Below are 18,321 nucleotides of genomic sequence, written 5' to 3' on the forward strand. Positions count from 1 at the left end.
TTCACTGGGATAAAAACTGTGGAGCAGAGAGAGGTTTTGAGAGTAAAAAGAAGGCAATATTTATTTAAACTCTGGCTGGAAAAGTTGCTTGACTCTGTTGAAATCAGGTGACAGTGATTGCCGTACAGGTGAACCATAGACATTAAAACCAGAGCTGAACATGTGGGAAGAGAGAGCATGCTGGGCTTTTACTTTCCAGACGTCAAACTTAGTTCAAAACAGAAGTCTGAAATCATGTACAGTGGGGCAAAAAAGTATTTAGTCAGCCACCAATTGTGCAAGTTTTCCCACTTAAAAAGATGAGAGAGGCCTATAATTTTCATCATAGGTACACTTCAACTATGACAGACAAAATGAGAAAAAATATCCAGAAAATCACATTGTAGGATTTTTAATTAATTTATTTGCAAATTATGGTGGAAAATAAGTATTTGGTCACCTACAAACAAGCAAGATTTCTGGCTCTCACAGACCTGTAACTTCTTCTTTAAGAAGCTCCTCTGTCCTCCACTTGTTACCTGTATTAATGGCACCTGTTTGAACCTGTTATCAGTATAAAAGACACCTGTCCACAACCTCAAACAGTCACACTCCAAACTCCACTATGGCCAAGACCAAAGAGCTGTCAAAAGACACCAGAAACAAAATTGTAGACCTGCACCAGGCTGGGAAGACTGAATCTGCAGTAGGTAAGCAGCTTGGTTTGAAGAAATCATCTGTGGGAGCAATTATTAGGAAATGGAAGACATACAAGACCACTGATAATCTCCCTCGATCTGGGGCTCCACGCAAGATCTCACCCCGTGGGGGTCAAAATGATCACAAGAACGGTGAACAAAAAACTCAGAACCACACGGAGGGACCTTGTGAATGACCTGCAGAGAGCTGGGACCAAAGTAACAAAGCCTACCATCAGTAACACACTACGCCGTCAGGGACTCAAATCCTGCAGTGCCAGACGTGTCCCCCTGCTTAAGCCAGTACATGTCCAGGCCCGTCTGAAGTTTGCTTAGAGAGCATTTGGATGATCCAGAAGAAGATTGGGAGAATGTCATATGGTCAGATGAAACCAAAATATAACTTTTTGGTAAAAACTCAACTCGTTGTGTTTTGAGGACAAAGAATGCTGAGTTGCATCCAAAGAACGCCATACCTACTGTGAAGCATGGGGGTGGAAACATCATGCTTTGGGGCTGTTTTTCTGCAAAGGGACCAGGACGACTGATCCGTGTAAAGGAAAGAATGAATGGGGCCATGTATCGTGAGATTTTGAGTGAAAACCTCCTTCCATCAGCAAGGGCATTGAAGATGAAACATGGCTGGGTCTTTCTGCATGACAAGGATCCCTAACACACCGCCCGGGCAATGAAGGAGTGGCTTCGTAAGAAGCATTTCAAGGTCCTGGAGTGGCCTAGCCAGTCTCCAGATCTCAACCCCATAGAAAATCTTTGGAGGGAGTTGAAAGTCCATGTTTCCCAGCAACAGCCCCAAAACATCACTGCTCTAGAGGAGATCTGCATGGAGGAATGGGCCAAAATACCAGCAGTGTGTGAAAACCTTGTGAAAACATTTGACCTCTGTCATTGCCAACAAAGGGTATATAACAAGTATTGAGATAAACTTTTGTTATTTACCAAATACTTATTTTCCACCATAATTTGCAAATAAATTCATTAAAAATCCTACAATGTGATTTTCTGGATTTTTTTTCTATTTTTGTCTGTCATAGTTGAAGTGTACCTATGATGAAAATTATAGGCCTCTCTCATCTTTTTAAGTGGGAGAACTTGCACAATTGGTGGCTGACTAAATACTTTTTTTTGCCACACTGTATGTTGTCAACAGTTTGATTTTGTATGACAATACTGTCTAGCTGGGGTTCACTTCTTATCAACTCATGACAGCAGAGGCCACCTGCCAGTCAGGGCAAAGTTTACTAGGCCACATGTGCACTGTCACTGACTATAGACAGGATCCAATGACATCATCAACCAGAGACGGAAGCTCAGTCTATTCCAGTTTTGAACTGGAATAGACCAACGATTGTGAGAAAAAAACACTCCAGACAGAAGTTGCCTCAAACCACAGATCTAGGATTTCCCCCAGTCCAAAGCTTATCCGTTAGGTGGTGGAAAAATCTGCCCCAGCATCAGTGGTTTGGGCAACTATTATGATAAAAACAATGTTCCAGTGAAAGACTGAGCATCCCACCACTTTCAGTATCTGATGAATCTCTGCCCTGTTGCCTCAATAGTCAGGCAGACTTGCATGAAAAAGGTAAACAGAGTATTTCACAAGAATAGAGATATCGACACATCAGGATACACACCAACCCAGGACCAGAGTACAACTACTCAAAGAAACAGAATAGTGTAGTTGTTCACACATTTTAATATATTCACGTAACAAACATTTATTGAAGTAATTCTGGCCCAACCCCTCCAAAAATAGCCATCATTTGTTTCATAAATACTAACTAAACATTTGTCCCCTCAACCCATGACTTCCTATAGTGGTCTCTCCAATCCCAACCACATCTTGTGAAACATGCCTTGTTATCTGGTCTTATCAGCAGCACTACAACACAGTTGTTCAGCAAAAAAAAAAGAGTCCTCAACATGGTCCATAGTTTCACAGTTCCTCTGTGATAACTCTATGAGGCAATGCTGTCCTGCTGTATCAGTGTCAGTGGTCAGAGTCCAGGTTTATAGGCCTTTTAGGCCCTACTATACTATACCACCTGAGACTGTCTCACTGACTCACTAGCTACATAGATAAAGCCATGTCCACAAACAGGCTTTATCTCGATCCAATAGTCCATGTAGGGAGTGCTACTGCAGAATAGATGGCTTGTAGCAGGGCTTGGTTTTGGCTGTTTAATGCACTGTACTGTATTCCGCTGTTGTAGACATGGGCCTGAACTTTACTCCAAAAGGCTCCAACCAACAGAGGGAGCGGATAATGTATGAAATTGAAGTTAATTTGCTTGATGTGTTCTAGATTAATATAACATTGTTTTGTAAATCTGGAGGGTCACATTTCCAGAAGCATGGTATGCCAGCCGCACCAAAACGTTTGGGTTCTTTAGGATCGTGGGTACAGTAGTTCTTGATCTTACAGTAGCATTCTAGACCATTCGCTCACAGAGTCCATGCTCAGTGGGAATTGTAGTGTTATGGGTTTAGTTGTCCTTCTTCTCCGGGCTGGTCTGTCCCTCAGGTACAGTAGGCATGAAGAAAGTGGGGCTGAGGCGGCATCGGATGGCTAGGAGGATCGGTAGAGCTACATACAGCCCGTTTAGAATCATAACTGTCGACCATTTGTCTGTTGGGACCCGGTATGTGAAGGGGGTTCGGGAGTGGAGTGATCCCCCGATATGGCACCACTGGGTCTGGGGAAGGGGAGGAGACGGGTGGGTGTGAGGGGGCGTTAATGGAAGACAAATAATAGGAACAGAATAGAAACACAACAATGGTGTAAAAAATAATAAAAAATCTAATTTGTATCACAGCTGCTTTGTCAAATCCCTGGTACATCACACTGCGTGTGAACTGCAAATTGAAGCGACCAATATTATTACCTGGGCTATGGCCCCCGCAAAGAAGATGGCCCAGTCCAGCATCCAGGTACAACCAGGGTTCCTCAGCCCATATATGAATGCAGCCAGCAGAGGCAACGCATAGAACAAATACACCAGCATCTAGACCAATCAAATAACAAGACATCAAGACGGACGCAATGGCAACTACACTGTCAAGCAGCATGGAACAGGAACAAATATGGATAGTATGCCATAACGGACAATGAAATGAAGATCTATGTGTGTTTTACTCATTCTATTTTCTACAACTCACCATGATCCTATGGAAGACCACGGGGTCCTTGAGGTAAGGCTCAACTCACCGTGATCCTAGGGAAGACCACGGGGTCCTTGAGGTAAGGCTCAACTCACCGTGATCCCAGGGAAGACCACGGGGTCCTTGAGGTAAGGCTCAACTCACCGTGATCCTAGGGAAGACCACAGGATCCTTGAGGTAAGGCTCATACTGGTAGATATAGGTGAAGCAGGTATCCAGAGGACAGTCAAGGGCCACCTGAGGGAGAGAGAGGGAGAGTGAATGAATGTATGGATGGATAGATGGATGAATGGATGGATGGATCAATGAATGAACACATGAATCAATCAATCAATCAATGATGTACAATTTTGTTGGCTAAAGAAGAAACACACTGGCTACATGAACCCTACAATTCAGACTTAGGAAATGTACGCCTTTCCTACGCACGCCTTCGCACTTCTCAGTAATTGCTATTCAGACTTACCTTATGCTGGTACCTAACGGGCTTTGCAGACATGGTTCCCGTTAGGAAGATGACGCTGACAGAGATGGTCTCCTCACTTCTTGTTCTTAGGAAACTATGCAGTATTTTGTTTTTTTATGTATTAATACTTACGTTGTTACCCCAGGAAATCTTTAAGTCTTATTACATACAGCCGGGAAGAACTGTTGGATATAAGAGCAACGTCAACTTACCAACATTACTACCAGGAATACAACTTTCCCTAAGTTGATCCTCTGTTTGGACCACCACTCAGGACAATGGATCTGATCCTCTGTTCGCACCACCATCCAGGACAATGGATCTGATCCTCTGTTCGGACCACCATCCAGGACAATGGATCTGATCCTCTGTTCGGACCACCACTCAGGGCAATGGATCTGATCCTCTGTTTGGACCACCATCCAGGACAATGGATCTGATCCTCTGTTCGGACCACCACTCAGGACAATGGATCTGATCCTCTGTTTGTACCACCATCCAGGACAATGGATCTGATCCTCTGTTCGGACCACCACTCAGGACAATGGATCTGATCCTCTGTTTGTACCACCACTCAGGACAATGGATCTGATCCTCTGTTTGGACCACCATCCAGGACAATGGATCTGATCCTCTGTTCGGACCACCACCCAGGACAATGGATCTGATCCCAGTAGGCAACCCAAAACAACAGCGCTGCAGAAGGGGCAGACGGGGCGGTCTTCTGGTCAGGTTCCCTAGACGGGCACATCACTGACCGCTCCCGAGTATACTACTCGCCAACGTCCAGTCTCTTGACAACAAGGTAGGCGAAATTCGTGTAAGGGTTGCCTTCCAGAGAGACATCAGAGATTGTATCATTCTCTGTTTCACTGAAACATGGCTCACTCGGGAGATGTTATCAGAGTCGGTACATCCACCAGGTTTCTTCACGCATCGCGCCGACAGAAACAAACATCTCTCTGGTAAGAAGAAGGGCGGGGGTGTATGCCTTATGATTAACGAGTCGTGGTGTGATAATAACAACATACTGGAACTCAAGTCCTTTTGTTCACCTGACCTAGAATTCCTTACAATCCAATGCCGACCGCAATATTTACCAATAGAATTCTCTTCGATTATACTCACAGCCGTGTATACCCCCCCACCCCCCATGCAGACACCTCAACCGCCCTGAAAGAACTTCCTTGGACTCTATGCAAACTGGAAAGCATATATCCTGAGGCTGCATTTATTGTAGCTGGGGATTTTAACGAAGCTAATCTGAAAACAAGGCTCCCTAAATTTTATCAGCATATCGAATGCCCGACCCGGGCTGGCAGCGTTCTGGATGATTGCTACTCTAACTTCCGCGACGCATACAAAGCTCTCCCTCGACCTCCTTTCGGCAAATCTCCAAGACGGCGTAGCAGTCAGATGTCTTTTTGTCGTGTCCCATGTATACATCTTTTTATATCTTTTTTCTTCGCATATATTTAAAATATATTTTTTTCTTAACCTCAACTTCAACATACTCTCCTGCAATCCACCTCACCCAATGTGGTATGGATCTGCTATTGCTTTACTTCTGAACCGGAACCCCAACAGAAGCTAGCCAGCTAACTAGCTACTAGCTAGTAACCAGCTAGCCACTGCTAGCGGTCATCAGCTACCATTAGCCCGGACAACTCTCGCCAGTCTGCAAAGTGCAACTCAAACCAGAGAAAATCGGACTTATTTTTCTCCATATCTCCTGATTCCTACTGCAAGCTCTGAACCTTTTCACCTGGATCATCACAGCTAGCTGCTATCCGAGTGGCCACTCCTGGCAAATGTCTCTGTCCCAAAACAAGAACAAATTAGCCTGGAGCTAGCTTTGCTAGGCCCATCTCCCGGCTAACCAAATAGGTCCATCAGCTACTCCTTGGGCTACAATACCTATTTTGCCAATCGGCCTGAACCCCCGCCGAACCATCACGACTGGACTACCAATGTAATTCGCCTGAGGGGGTTTATCAACTCGCGACATCCCTTGAATGCCCATCTGCTAGCCTGCTAGCCGCGGCCTGCTAGCTGTCTAGAGCATATCGGACTGTTAGCTTAAGAGGTCCATCGGACAAATTCTTTGGCCACTTTACCTATTCTGCCAATTGGCTTGGATCCTTTAACCACACGGAGCCCTGCTGATCCACGACGACTGGTCTGCAGACGTACCAGCACGAGGGGGCTATAACAGACTTTCTTCCGACGCGACATCCCTCTAAGACCCTTCTGTTAGCTTGCTAGCCCCGGCCCGCTAGCTGCCTGAATCTAAGAGTTTACGGCCTGAGCCACTCACTGGACCCCTATGATCACTCGGCTACGCATGCCTCCCCCTAATGTCAATATGCCTTGTCCATTGCTGTCTTATTTAGTAATTATTTCCTTATTTCACTGTAGAGCCTCTAGCCCTGCTCAATATGCCTTAGTTAACCCTTTAGTTCCAACCCCCACACATGCGGTAACCTCACCTGGTTTAAATGATGTTTCTAGGGACATTATCTCTCTCATCGTCACTCAGTGCATATGTTTACCTCCACTATATACACATCCTACCATACATTTGTCTGTACATTATGCCTTGAATCTATTCTACTGTGCCTAGAAACCTGCTTCTTTTACTCTCTGTTCTGAACGTACTAGACGGCCAGTTGTTATAGCCTATAGCTGTACCCTTATCCTACTCCTCCTCTGTTCCTCTGGTGATGTGGGGGTTAATCCAGGCCCTGCAGTGCCTAGCTCCACTCCCATTCCCCAGGCGCTCTCATTTGTCGACTTCTGTAACCGTAAAAGCCTTGGTTTCATGCATGTTAACATTAGTTAACTAAGTTTGTTTTATTCACTGCCTTAGCACACTCTGCCAACCCGGATGTCCTAGCCGTGTCTGAATCATTGCTTAGGAAGACCACCAAAAACCCTGAAATGTTCATCCCTAACTATAACATTTTCCGACAAGATAGAACTGCCAAAGGGGGCGGAGTTGCAATCTACGGCAGAGATAGCCTGCAGAGTTCTGTCTTCATATCCAGGTCTGTGCCCAAACAATTTGAGCTCCTACTTTTAAAAATCCACCTTCCCAGAAACAAGTCTCTCACCGTTGGATCTTGCTATAGACCACTTTCTGCCCCCAGCTGTGCCCTGGACACCATATGTGAATTGATTGCCCCCGATCTTTCTTCAGAGCTCATGCTGTTAGGTGACCTAAACTGGGACATGCTTACCACACCGGCCGTCCTACAATCTAAGCTCAACCTCAACCTCACTCAAATTATCAATGAACCTACCAGGTACAACCTCAAATCTGTGAACACAAGCACCCTCATATATATCATCCTAACCAACTGCTCTCCAGATACACCTCTGTTGTCGTCAACCATGTCCTCAGCTATCACTGCCTCATTGCCTGCATCCATAATGGGTCTGCTGTCAAATGACCACCACTCATCACTGTCAAAAGCTCCCTAAAACACTTCAGCGTGCAGGCCTTTCTAATTGACCTGGCCCGGGTATCCTGGAATGACATTGACCTCATTCCGTCAGTAGAGGATGCCTGGTTATTCTTTAAAAGTGCTTTCCTCACCATAAGCATGCCCCATTCAAAAAATGTTGAACCAGGAACTGATATAGCCCTTGGTTCACTCCAGACCTGACTGCCCTTGACCAGCACAAAAACATCCTGTGGCGTACTACATTAGCTTCGAATAGCCCCTGCGATATGCAACTTTTCAGGGAAGTTAGGAACCAATATACAGTACAAAGGCAGTTAGGAAAGCAAAGGCTAGCTTCTTCAAACAGAAATTTGCATCCTGTAGCACAAACTCCAAAAAGTTCTGGGACACTGTAAAGTCCATGGAGAATAAGAGCACCTCCTCCCAGCTGCCCACTGCACTGAGGCTAGGATACAATGTCACCACTGATAAATCTGCGACAATTGAGAATTTCAAAAAGCATTTTTCTACAGCTGGCCATGCTTTCCACCTAGCTACCCCTACCCAAGTCAACAGACCTGCAACCTCCATAGTAACTTTCCTGAGCCGCCCCAATTTCTCCTTCACCCAAATCCAGAAAGCTGATGTTCTGAAAGAGCTGCAAAATCTGGATCCCTACAAATAAGCCGGGCTAGACAATCTAGACCCTCTCTTTCTAAGATTATCCACCAAAATTGTTGCAACCCCTATTACTAGCCTGTTCAATCTCTCTTTCGTATCGTCTGAGATCCCCAAAGATTGGAAAGCTGCCGCGGTCATCCCCCTCTTCAAAGGGGGAGACACCCTAGACCCACCTGCTACAGACCTATATCTATCCTACCCTGCCTTCCTAACGTCTTCAAAAGCCAAGTTAACAAACAGATCACCGTCCATTTCGAACCCCACCGTACTTTTTCTATACAATCTGGTTTCAGAGCTGGTCATGGGTGCGCCTCAGCCACGCTCAAGGTCCTAAATGATATCATAACAGCCATCGATAAGACACAATACTGTGCAGCAGTATTCATCGACCTGGCCAAGGCTTTCGACTCCGTCAATTACCACATTCTTATCGGCAGACTCAACAGTCTTGGTTTCTCAAATAATTGCCTCGCCTGGTTCACCAACTACTTCTCAGACAGAGTTCAGTGTATCAAATCGGAGGCCCTGTTGTACGGACCTCTGGCAGTCTTTATGGGGGTGCTCAACCTCGGGCCAACTCTCTTCTCTGTATACATCAATGATGTCGCTCTTGCTACTGGTGATTCTCTGATCCCCCTCTACGCAGACAACACCCTTCTGTATACTTCTGGCCCCTCTTTGGACACTGTGTTAACTAACCTTCAGTCGAGCTTCAATGCCATACAACTCTCCTTCCGTGGCCTCCAACTGCTCTTAAATGCAAGTAAAACTAAATGCATGCTCTTCAACCGATCGTTGCCCACACCTGCCAGCCCGCCCAGCATCACTACTCGGGACGGTTCTGACTTAGAATATGTGGACAACTACAAATACCTAGGTGTCTGGTTAGACTGTAAACTCTCCTTCCAGACTCACATTAAGCATCTCAAATCCAAAATTAAATCTAGAATTGGCTTCCTATATCGCAACAAAGCATCCTTCACTCATGCTGCCAAACATGCCCTCGTAAAACTGACTATCCTACCGATCCTTGACATCGGCGATGTCATTTACAAAATAGCCTCCAACACTCTACTCAACAAATTGGATGCAGTCTATCACAGCGCTGTTACAGTGCCATCCGAATACAAACAGTGTAGCTATTCCCTCCGCAAGACAATCAAACAAGCTAAGTGTCAGTATAGAGACAAAGTAGAGTCGCAATTCAAAGGCTCAGACACGAGACATATGTGGCAGGGTCTACAGTCAATCACGGATTGCGAAAAGAAAAACAGCCCCATCGCGGACACCAACGTCTTGCTCCCAGACAAATTAAACAACTTCTTTTCTCGCGGGGACAATACAGTGCCACTGACACAACCCGCTACCAAAACATGCGGGCTCTTCTTCAATGCAGCCAACGTGAGTAAGACATTTAAACATGTTAACTTCTCTGGGATATGTGGGACGGTAGCGTCTCACCTAGCCAACAGCCAGTGGAATTGCTGGAATTCCAGTGGAATTCCAAATTAAAATTCCTCAAACACACAAGTATTATACACAATTTTAAAGATAAACTCCTTGTTAATCCAGCCATGGTGTCTGATTTCAAAAAGGCTTTACGGCGAAAGCACACCTTGCGATTATGTTAGCTCAGCGCCTAGCCACAGAAAACCATACAGCCATTTTCCAAAGAAGGAGAGGTGTCACAAAGGACAGAAATAGCGTTAAAATGAATCACTAACCTTGATGATCTTCACCGGATGGCACTCCCAGGACTCTAGGCAATAAATGTGTGTTTTGTTTGATAAAGTTCATCTTTATGTCCAAAAACCTCATTTGAAATTGGTGCGTTACGTTCAGAAATGCATTGTCTCAAAGAAACATCCGGTGAAAGGTCAGAGAGCCACATCAAATTACAGACATACTCATCATAAACATTGATGAAAGATATAAGTGTTAAACACACAATTAAAGATAAACTTCTCCTTAATGCAACTGCTGGGTCAGATTTCAAAAACGTTTTACGGTAAAAGCACACCATGCAATTATGTTAGGTCAGAGCCTAGCCACAGAAAACCATACAGCCATTTTCCAACCAAGGAGAGGTGTTACAAAACTCAGAAATAGAGTTATAAATATTAACTTACATTTGATGATCTTCATCGGAATGCACTCCCAGGAATCCCAGTTCCACAATAAATGTTTGTTTTGTTGCGCGTTTAGTTCACAAATCCAAATTCACAAGACGCAGGCACTTAGTCCAGACGAAAAGTCAAAACAGTTCCATTACAGTTTATAGAAACATGTCAAACGAAGTATATAATCAATCTTTAGGATGTTTTTATCATAAATCTTCAATAATATTCCAACCGTGCAATTCCTTTGTCTTTATAAATGAAAGGGAACGGAGCTCGCTCTCACGGCCGCGCACGTGACTAAACGAATGGCATTCTGCCAGACCCCTGATTCAAACAGCTCTTATTCACTCCCCCTTCATAGTAGAAGCCTGAAACAAAATTCTAAAGACTGTTGACATCTAGTGGAAGCCTAAGGATGTGCAATATGACCCCATATATTGGATAGGCAATCACTTGAAAAACTACAAACCTCAGATTTCCCACTTCCTGGTTTAATTTTTTTCAGGTTTTTGCCTGCCATATGAGTTCTGTTATATTCACAGACATCATTCAAACAGTTTTAGAAACTTCAGAGTGTTTTCTAACCAAATCTACTAATTATATGCATATTCTAGCTTTTGGGCCTGAGTAGCAGGAAGTTTACTCTGGGCACCTTATTCATCCAAGCTACTCAATACTGCCCCCCAGTCCCAAAGAAGTTAACACTCTCGCAAGGCTGCCGGCCACAGACGGCATCCCTAGCCGCGTCCTCAGAGCATGCGCAGACAAGCTGGCTGGTGTGTTTACGGACATATTCAATCAATCCCTTTCCCAGTCAAGAGGGCCACCATTGTTCCTGTTCCCAAGAAAGCTAAGGTAACTGAGCTAAACGACTACTATTACTTCCGTCATCCTGAAGTGCTTTGAGAGACTAATCAAGGATCATATCACCTCCACCCTACCTGACACCCTAGACCCACTCCAATTTGCTTACCGCCCCAATAGGTCCACAGACGACGCAATCGCAATCACACTGCACACTGCACACTGCCCTAACCCATCTGGACAAGAGGAATACCTATGTAAGAATGCTGTTCATCGATTACAGCTCAGCGTTTAACACCATAGTACCCTCCAAACTCGTCATTAAGCTCGGGACCCTGGGTCTCGACCCCGCCCTATGCAACTGGGTCCTGGACTTTCTGCCCCCAGGTGGTGAGGGTAGGAAACAACATCTCCACCCCACTGATCCTCAACACTGGGGCCTCGCAAAGGTTCGTTCTCAGCCCTCTCCTGTATTCCCTGTTCACCCATGACTGTGTGGCCACGCACGCCTCCAACTCAATCATCAAGTTTGCAGACGACTCTACAGTGCTAGGCTTGATTACCAACAACGATGAGATGGCCTACAGGGAGGAGGTGCCCTCGGAGTGTGGTGTCAGGAAAATAACCTCATACTCAACGTCAACAAAACAAAGTAGATGATCGTGGAATTCAGGAAACAGCAGAGGGAGCACTCCCCTATCCACATCGACGGGACAGTAGTGGAGAAGATGGAAAGTTTTAAGTTCCTCATACCCAACCTCAGGAGGATGAAGAAATTTCGCAACAAAAACACTCAACAAACTTTTACAGATGCACAATGAGAGCATCCTGTCGGGCTGTATCACTGCCTGGTACGGCAACTGCTCCACCCACAACCGTAAGACTCTCCAGAGGGTAGTGAGGTCTGCACAACGCATCACCGGGCGCAAACTACCTGCCCTCCAGGACACCTACACCACCCAATGTCACAGGAAGGCCAAAAAGATCATCAAGTACAACAACCACCCGATCCACTGCCTGTTCACCCCACTACTATCCAGAAGACGAGGTCAGTACAGGTGCATCAAAGCTGGGACCGAGAGACTGAAAAACAGCTTCTATCTCAAGACCATCAGACTGTTAAACAGCCATCACTGACATTGAGTGTCTGCTGCCAACATACAGCCACTTTAATAATTAATATTTGGATGTAATAAATGCATCACTAGTCACTTTTAACAATGGCACTTTATATAATGTTTGCATACCCTACATTACTCATCTCATATATATGTACTGTACTCTATACCATCTACTGTATCTTGCCTATGCCGTTCGGCCATCGCTCAGCCCTATATTTAAATGTACATATTCTTATTCATTCCTTTACACTTGTGTGTATAAGGTAGTTGTTGTAAAATTGTTAGATTACTTGTTAGATATTACTGCACAGTCAGAACTAGAAGCACAAGCATTTCGCTACACTCACATTAACATCTGCTAACCATGTGTATGTGACCAATAAAATTTGATTTGATTTGATGTGATTTTTTGCCTGCACTGAATACATTTAATTCAACCACTGAAAACCTTCCCACTTGCTGGCCAACAGATTTACTCATCAATGTTTCCATTCAATAGTGTTTTCAGTTTAAAAAATTAAGCCATCCCTTTAAAATATAGTGTATCTTCAATTAGAATTTTGGCGACAGGCACTAGAACACATGGAGAGAATGGGTTCAGAATACAGGGATTCATTAAAGAAAGCCATCTAAATATATACATACACGTCTTTGTTTCAGCACCAACTGGTAGATTTCTAAATATTTAGGCACATTTTGGAGTTAAGAAAGTATGAATAATTTTTTTTAAATGATTTGGTGATCCTTTATGCTCTAAATATATTGTTGAATCAAAAATACAATGCTTTGATTCATCCTGAAAGTTGTCATATTATTCAATTGTTTAATCCCATGAAATATTGGAAGATTAGAAAAGTGTGCAATAGGGATTGAACCGTAGTCCAATAAATCTACCCTAATAATCCTCACTAATCATGGAACTGTATGAAAATGGTCCTGTCGTCATGAACCATGTGCCAGGCTCCAGGTTTAAACTGCTACTTGTGGTCTGTGTTCCTTAATGATTCAAATAGGCTACCTGTTCCAAATTATTGCACAACTTGGAATACATTAGCCTAATATGATCCACTATGGCTTCCCACACATACTCGACAGTGGAAAGAAAGGTCAACTAACGATGTAATGGAATGATGCAAAATGTAAGGAAACAAACACTAAAGAGACAGATATAAATGTAAGGAAACTAACACTAAAGAGACAGATATTAATGTATGTGGGTATATCTAACTGACGGTGGCTACCAATAGGGGCTAATATTTAAGAAAATACATGTATTTTTTTCATACAGTGAAAAGTCCAGACATAAAATGAAAACTTTCTAGACATCCTAAATCAACTCGTTAGGTTTTCCGCTATACTGTCATTTGTGCATGGCTACAGAAGCTTATAGCTTGGATTTCATCCCTGCTGGTTATAAAGCCAGCGTTTCATAAACTTCACTGGAAAAGGTGATATGTTGATATGTTTCAGTTTGCAGCCATATTACTGGTTTCTGGTTTCACATTTCACATTATTACTGGTTTCACATTTGTCTCCATCGATCAGGTAAAGAAGATCTAAAACTCATTGTCATTTATATTTACAATCCACTTATCCAAATGGCTTACTTATTTACCTAGCTCTTATCAACAGCTCAGCCTCTTATCAATTTGTAAATTACGGTGCATGGAGAATGGTGTTATTTCTATCGGAAAAATAAAGTTGACGTTGTTCTACTTAGGACCGACAGGTTGCTCAACCTTATTCATTGTTTCATCGCGCGTAAAGGTGGTGGAATTATGAGGGGAATTAAGTCAAGGTCAGAATACAGAGTATATGTAGACAAACCTACACCATGTCTTCCTTTACTTGAGCTCCCCCGCAAATGAGTAAATAGCAATGTGATGAATCAAAAATACAGTGGTTTGATTCATCCTGACAGTTGTCATATTATTCAATTGTTCAATCCATGAAGTATTGGAAGGTGAGAAAAGTGTGCAACTCGGGTCAGAATCCCCCCATAGTGAAGTGAGTGGTTGGTCTGTTACTTACAACGCCCCTGAAGACAGAGAAGGCCATGGCTCCCAACAGTAGCAGAGACAGGATCAGGTCAAATGGCCTGTAGAGGAGACTTCTCTTCTGTGCTACTGCAATCTGAGGAATACAGACAAACACAACCTATGTCAGTCCAACTGGGTTACTGTATGTTTCAGGTTCAGTACCAGTCAAACGTTTGGACACACCTACTCATTCAAGGGTTTTTCTTTATTTTTACTATTTTCTACATTGTGGAATAATAGTGAAGACATGAAAACTATGAAACACATATGGAATCATGTTGTATCCCAAAAAGTTTTGAACAAAGAAAAAGAAACCACTACTAAAGGACACCAATAAGAAAAAGGGACTTGCTTGGGCCAAGAAACACGAGCAATGGATATTAGGCCAGTGGAAGTCTGTCCTTTGGTCTGATGAGTCCAAATTTGAGATTTTTGGTTCCAACCGCCGTGTCTTTGTGAGACGCAGAGTAGGTGAACGAATGATCTCCGCATGTGTGGTTCCCACCATGAAGAATGGAGGAGGGGGTGTGATGGTGTAGGGGTGCTTTGCTGGTGACACTCTCTGGGATTTATTTAGAATTCAAGGCACACTCAATCAGCATTCTGCAGTGATACGCCATTCCATCTGGTTTGCACTTAGTGGGACTATCATTTGTTTTTCAACAGGACAATGACCCAGAACACCTACAGGCTGTGTAAGGGCTATTTAACCAAGAAGGAGAGTCTGTGGAATGCTGCATCAGATGACCTGGCCTCCACAGTCACCCGACCTGAACCCATTTGAGATGGTTTTGGATGAGTTGGACCACAGAGTGAAGGAAAAGCAGCCAACAATTGTAGTCACTCGGAAGCAAACAGAAGCAAACAGAAGCCACCGGGGACGGACCTACCTGAATTTGTCCTTGTTTTCGTTGAGCAATGCTTTCTTCAGTTTGCAGTAATGAATTTGTGTTTTGTGTGGGAGGGTTTAGTGACTGCAACATGATGGTCAGTTATTCTCTTAAAGTGAATTGATCATATTCAATTCATGGATGAAACAAACATATCAGTCCAGTCGAAAGTTAGCTTTACTGCACTGCTGTTCCATCTGTGTATCTCACCTTGTCTGCAGGAATGATTGGCAGCTCTCTCTCTCTACTGAAGAGCAGGATGGCTCCCCAGATGGGCAGCAACAGGAAGGGAGTATTCCTCCAGAAGGCGGGATGAATGTTTGAACCATATTTACCTGCGTGAAGAGCCATGACAATATTAACATGTCTGTTCCTGATATACCTGTTTGCCACTATTTGGCCGTGTTAGAATATACCAGAGAGTAACAGTAATGGCAATTTCTTTGAAACACTCACCGATGACTACTCCTGGGATGAAGACGATCTGGTGGGCAATGGACGACCCAGCCCAGAACAGCGCCAGGCTGCGATAGGACTTCCTTATGAATAGGAAATAGATTTAACCATCTCACCAAAAATCTTATTGCCACTATTGGTACTACTGTAGAATCACTGTAACAAAGTGCCACTTACCCCCTGAACATGCGATGGATGATGATGAGGAAGAGGAGGAAGTGAATGACTCCCTCCCAGTAATTCATCATCACAGCGTAGGCTGTGCTCAGATGGGGCTCCCCCTGACAGATCATCAGGTCATGTTTAATAGCTGATATATTTCTTACAAAAAAAATTGTTTTCTACAAAGCGTTTTCCAAACCACATATCAATCAATAATCTAGTACAAATTACTAATTCATTAGGTAAAGGAAAGGACTAGTTAGTTAAACTAACCTTCTTCAGGTAGAAACCCATGTAACCAGAGATGTAGCCATCCTGTTCCAAAGCATTGGTCAGGCCCACCAGACATGTGAAGGAAAACACAGCCAACACTAAAAGAGAGAGAGAGACGAGAGAGAGAGAGAGAGAGAGAGAGAGAGAGAGACACAGAGAGAGAGAGAGAGAGACGAGAGAGAGACAGAGAGAGAGAGACGAGAGAGAGACAGAGAGAGAGAGAGAGAGAGAGACGAGAGAGAGAGAGAGAGACCTTTCTCATCCAGTTTCACTCACGCATTCTTTTCAATTATCTTCAACACCCCTTTATAATGAGAGGCGTGTGCGTGCTCACATACTACTACCACCTTTACGGTCTCTGACTACTACATACCATAAAACAAGGGGTCAATGTTTTCCCAGTGTTGCAATGCGAGAAGATGGAGGATGAGGAAAGACATGATGTAGGGTATAATGTACAGTACGGCAGCTCCTAGTGTCAACACCATTACAGGCCTGTGGAGGAGAGAGACACATGTATCAGTAATACAAACTCACACACCTTATGAAACTACATAGGGAAAAACTCTGGGGCCTTTTTTTCCTCTCCTCAAAGGTATCACCGATCTGAATGAATGACTGAACGAATGAATGACTAAGCCACTGAAGAATGATGACGTAACTGTAGCTGCCGTCTATGAAGGTATAGCCTAGGAAAGACGTTGGAGTAAAAAGTATGGGGGAAAAAAAGGTGTTGTGTATCATGGTAGAAGTGTGTCATGATTACATTACACAGAATAAAATGTGAGATGAACCCAACTTACTGTTTTGTGACATTGTTCATAGCGTAGAGAACCGCGGGAGCCACAAGAGACAAAAGGAGAACACATATGTCCACAGGCAGCTGCATCTTTGTACCGTTGATTCATATAACACCTCAGCCAAGGGGAATAATCTGAACAGTGTACTGAAAAGGAACAGGAAAACTATATATCCCGAGTTTCAGTGGAGGATTACTGCTGCTGTCCACACCTTGTCTCCTGAATGGTGATTGTGATCACTCTTTTTACAAAGCTTTCATTGACCCTCGACATCAGCTGTTCACTGCTTTGGTTCAAAGTTCACAAGCTTTATGATTGCATTATTCTCAGAGTATCCTAGTCTATATAGCCTATAAACCTATAAACAGAGTGCATTTTGCATAAAATACATTAATGCGTAAATGAATTACATTCCAGTTTTAAATAGTTATCAAACGTATATGTTTTTTTCTGTCAAGGCTTTGACATTTGGAACTATCGACAAAGAATGTATTACTGGAACCTAGGCCTACATGCCATTATTGCCACCTTGTGGTATGTGGCAAAAAGACGTTGTTTTATTCTCAAAGTAAAGGTGATGGTAACTGTGGTAGAGGTCAATAACAATGTAGTCGAAACAATGAACAAAAGCAAATGCAAACTAAAATGTATTTCTCTAAATATACTAGACAAAAATATAAACACCACAACTGAAATAAAAAGATGCAAGAAATGTTCCATTCACACAGAAAATGTCATTCTTGAGAGAAATCAACATTTTGTGCATATGCACAATTTCTGGGATATTTTGTTTCAGTTCATGAAACATGGGACCAACACTTTACATGTTGCGTTTATATTTTTGTTCAGTGTAAATAAAAAACTGAACTCAATCCAAAATCAGCATTTGGCCTAATGAAATACCTTGAGCATCAAGAGGCCTACACCCCTTCTCCTAGCGGGTTCTGTATCTTAATACCTATACCCCATGACCTGTTTAAAGGAGCTGAAGGCTAAACACACGTGTAGATAACGCCACATAATATTCATAGGCGTTTCTCAATCAAACACGTATACCATCTGAAATACGACAAAATCTCATTAAATACTACGTTCACAAAATGACAGAACCCGCGGGAAAAGGGGTGCACGCTTCTCGATTCATTGAAAATAGATTCATTCTTGTGTGTTTTATTTCTCACATGTTTTTATTTTGTGTTTTTCATA

The 18,321-nt window shown here is 43.4% G+C and overlaps 1 protein-coding gene across 1 annotated transcript; it reads right to left on the reverse strand.

Moving 5' to 3' along the window:
* Positions 1 to 2,368: 2,368 nt before the first annotated feature.
* LOC139387304 (transmembrane 6 superfamily member 2a) lies at positions 2,369 to 17,398 on the reverse strand. The gene is made up of 10 exons (XM_071133421.1): positions 17,119 to 17,398; positions 16,689 to 16,810; positions 16,316 to 16,413; positions 16,058 to 16,161; positions 15,881 to 15,963; positions 15,635 to 15,759; positions 14,527 to 14,628; positions 4,002 to 4,094; positions 3,581 to 3,700; positions 2,369 to 3,391 (listed from the first exon to the last, which is right to left on the reverse strand). Exons 1-10 carry the CDS (start codon positions 17,202 to 17,204, stop codon positions 3,182 to 3,184), a joined length of 1,143 nt encoding a protein of 380 aa, XP_070989522.1. The 5' UTR covers positions 17,205 to 17,398; the 3' UTR covers positions 2,369 to 3,181.
* Positions 17,399 to 18,321: the final 923 nt, after the last annotated feature.

Source organism: Oncorhynchus clarkii, chromosome 28 (genome assembly GCF_045791955.1).
Source record: "Oncorhynchus clarkii lewisi isolate Uvic-CL-2024 chromosome 28, UVic_Ocla_1.0, whole genome shotgun sequence".
Taxonomy (NCBI): domain Eukaryota; kingdom Metazoa; phylum Chordata; class Actinopteri; order Salmoniformes; family Salmonidae; genus Oncorhynchus; species Oncorhynchus clarkii.

What these genes read in the sequence shown, in the direction of transcription:
- LOC139387304 (XM_071133421.1), bottom strand. Translation starts at nt 17,204, where the DNA reads ATGCAGCTGCCTGTGGACATATGTGTTCTCCTTTTGTCTCTTGTGGCT. An exon ending in CATTGACCCCTTGTTTTATG is followed by an intron (nt 16,414 to 16,688) that starts GTATGTAGTAGT and finishes TCTCTCTTTTAG; the next exon opens with TGTTGGCTGTGTTTTCCTTC. An exon ending in ATCCATCGCATGTTCAGGGG is followed by an intron (nt 15,964 to 16,057) that starts GTAAGTGGCACT and finishes CCTATTCATAAG; the next exon opens with GAAGTCCTATCGCAGCCTGG.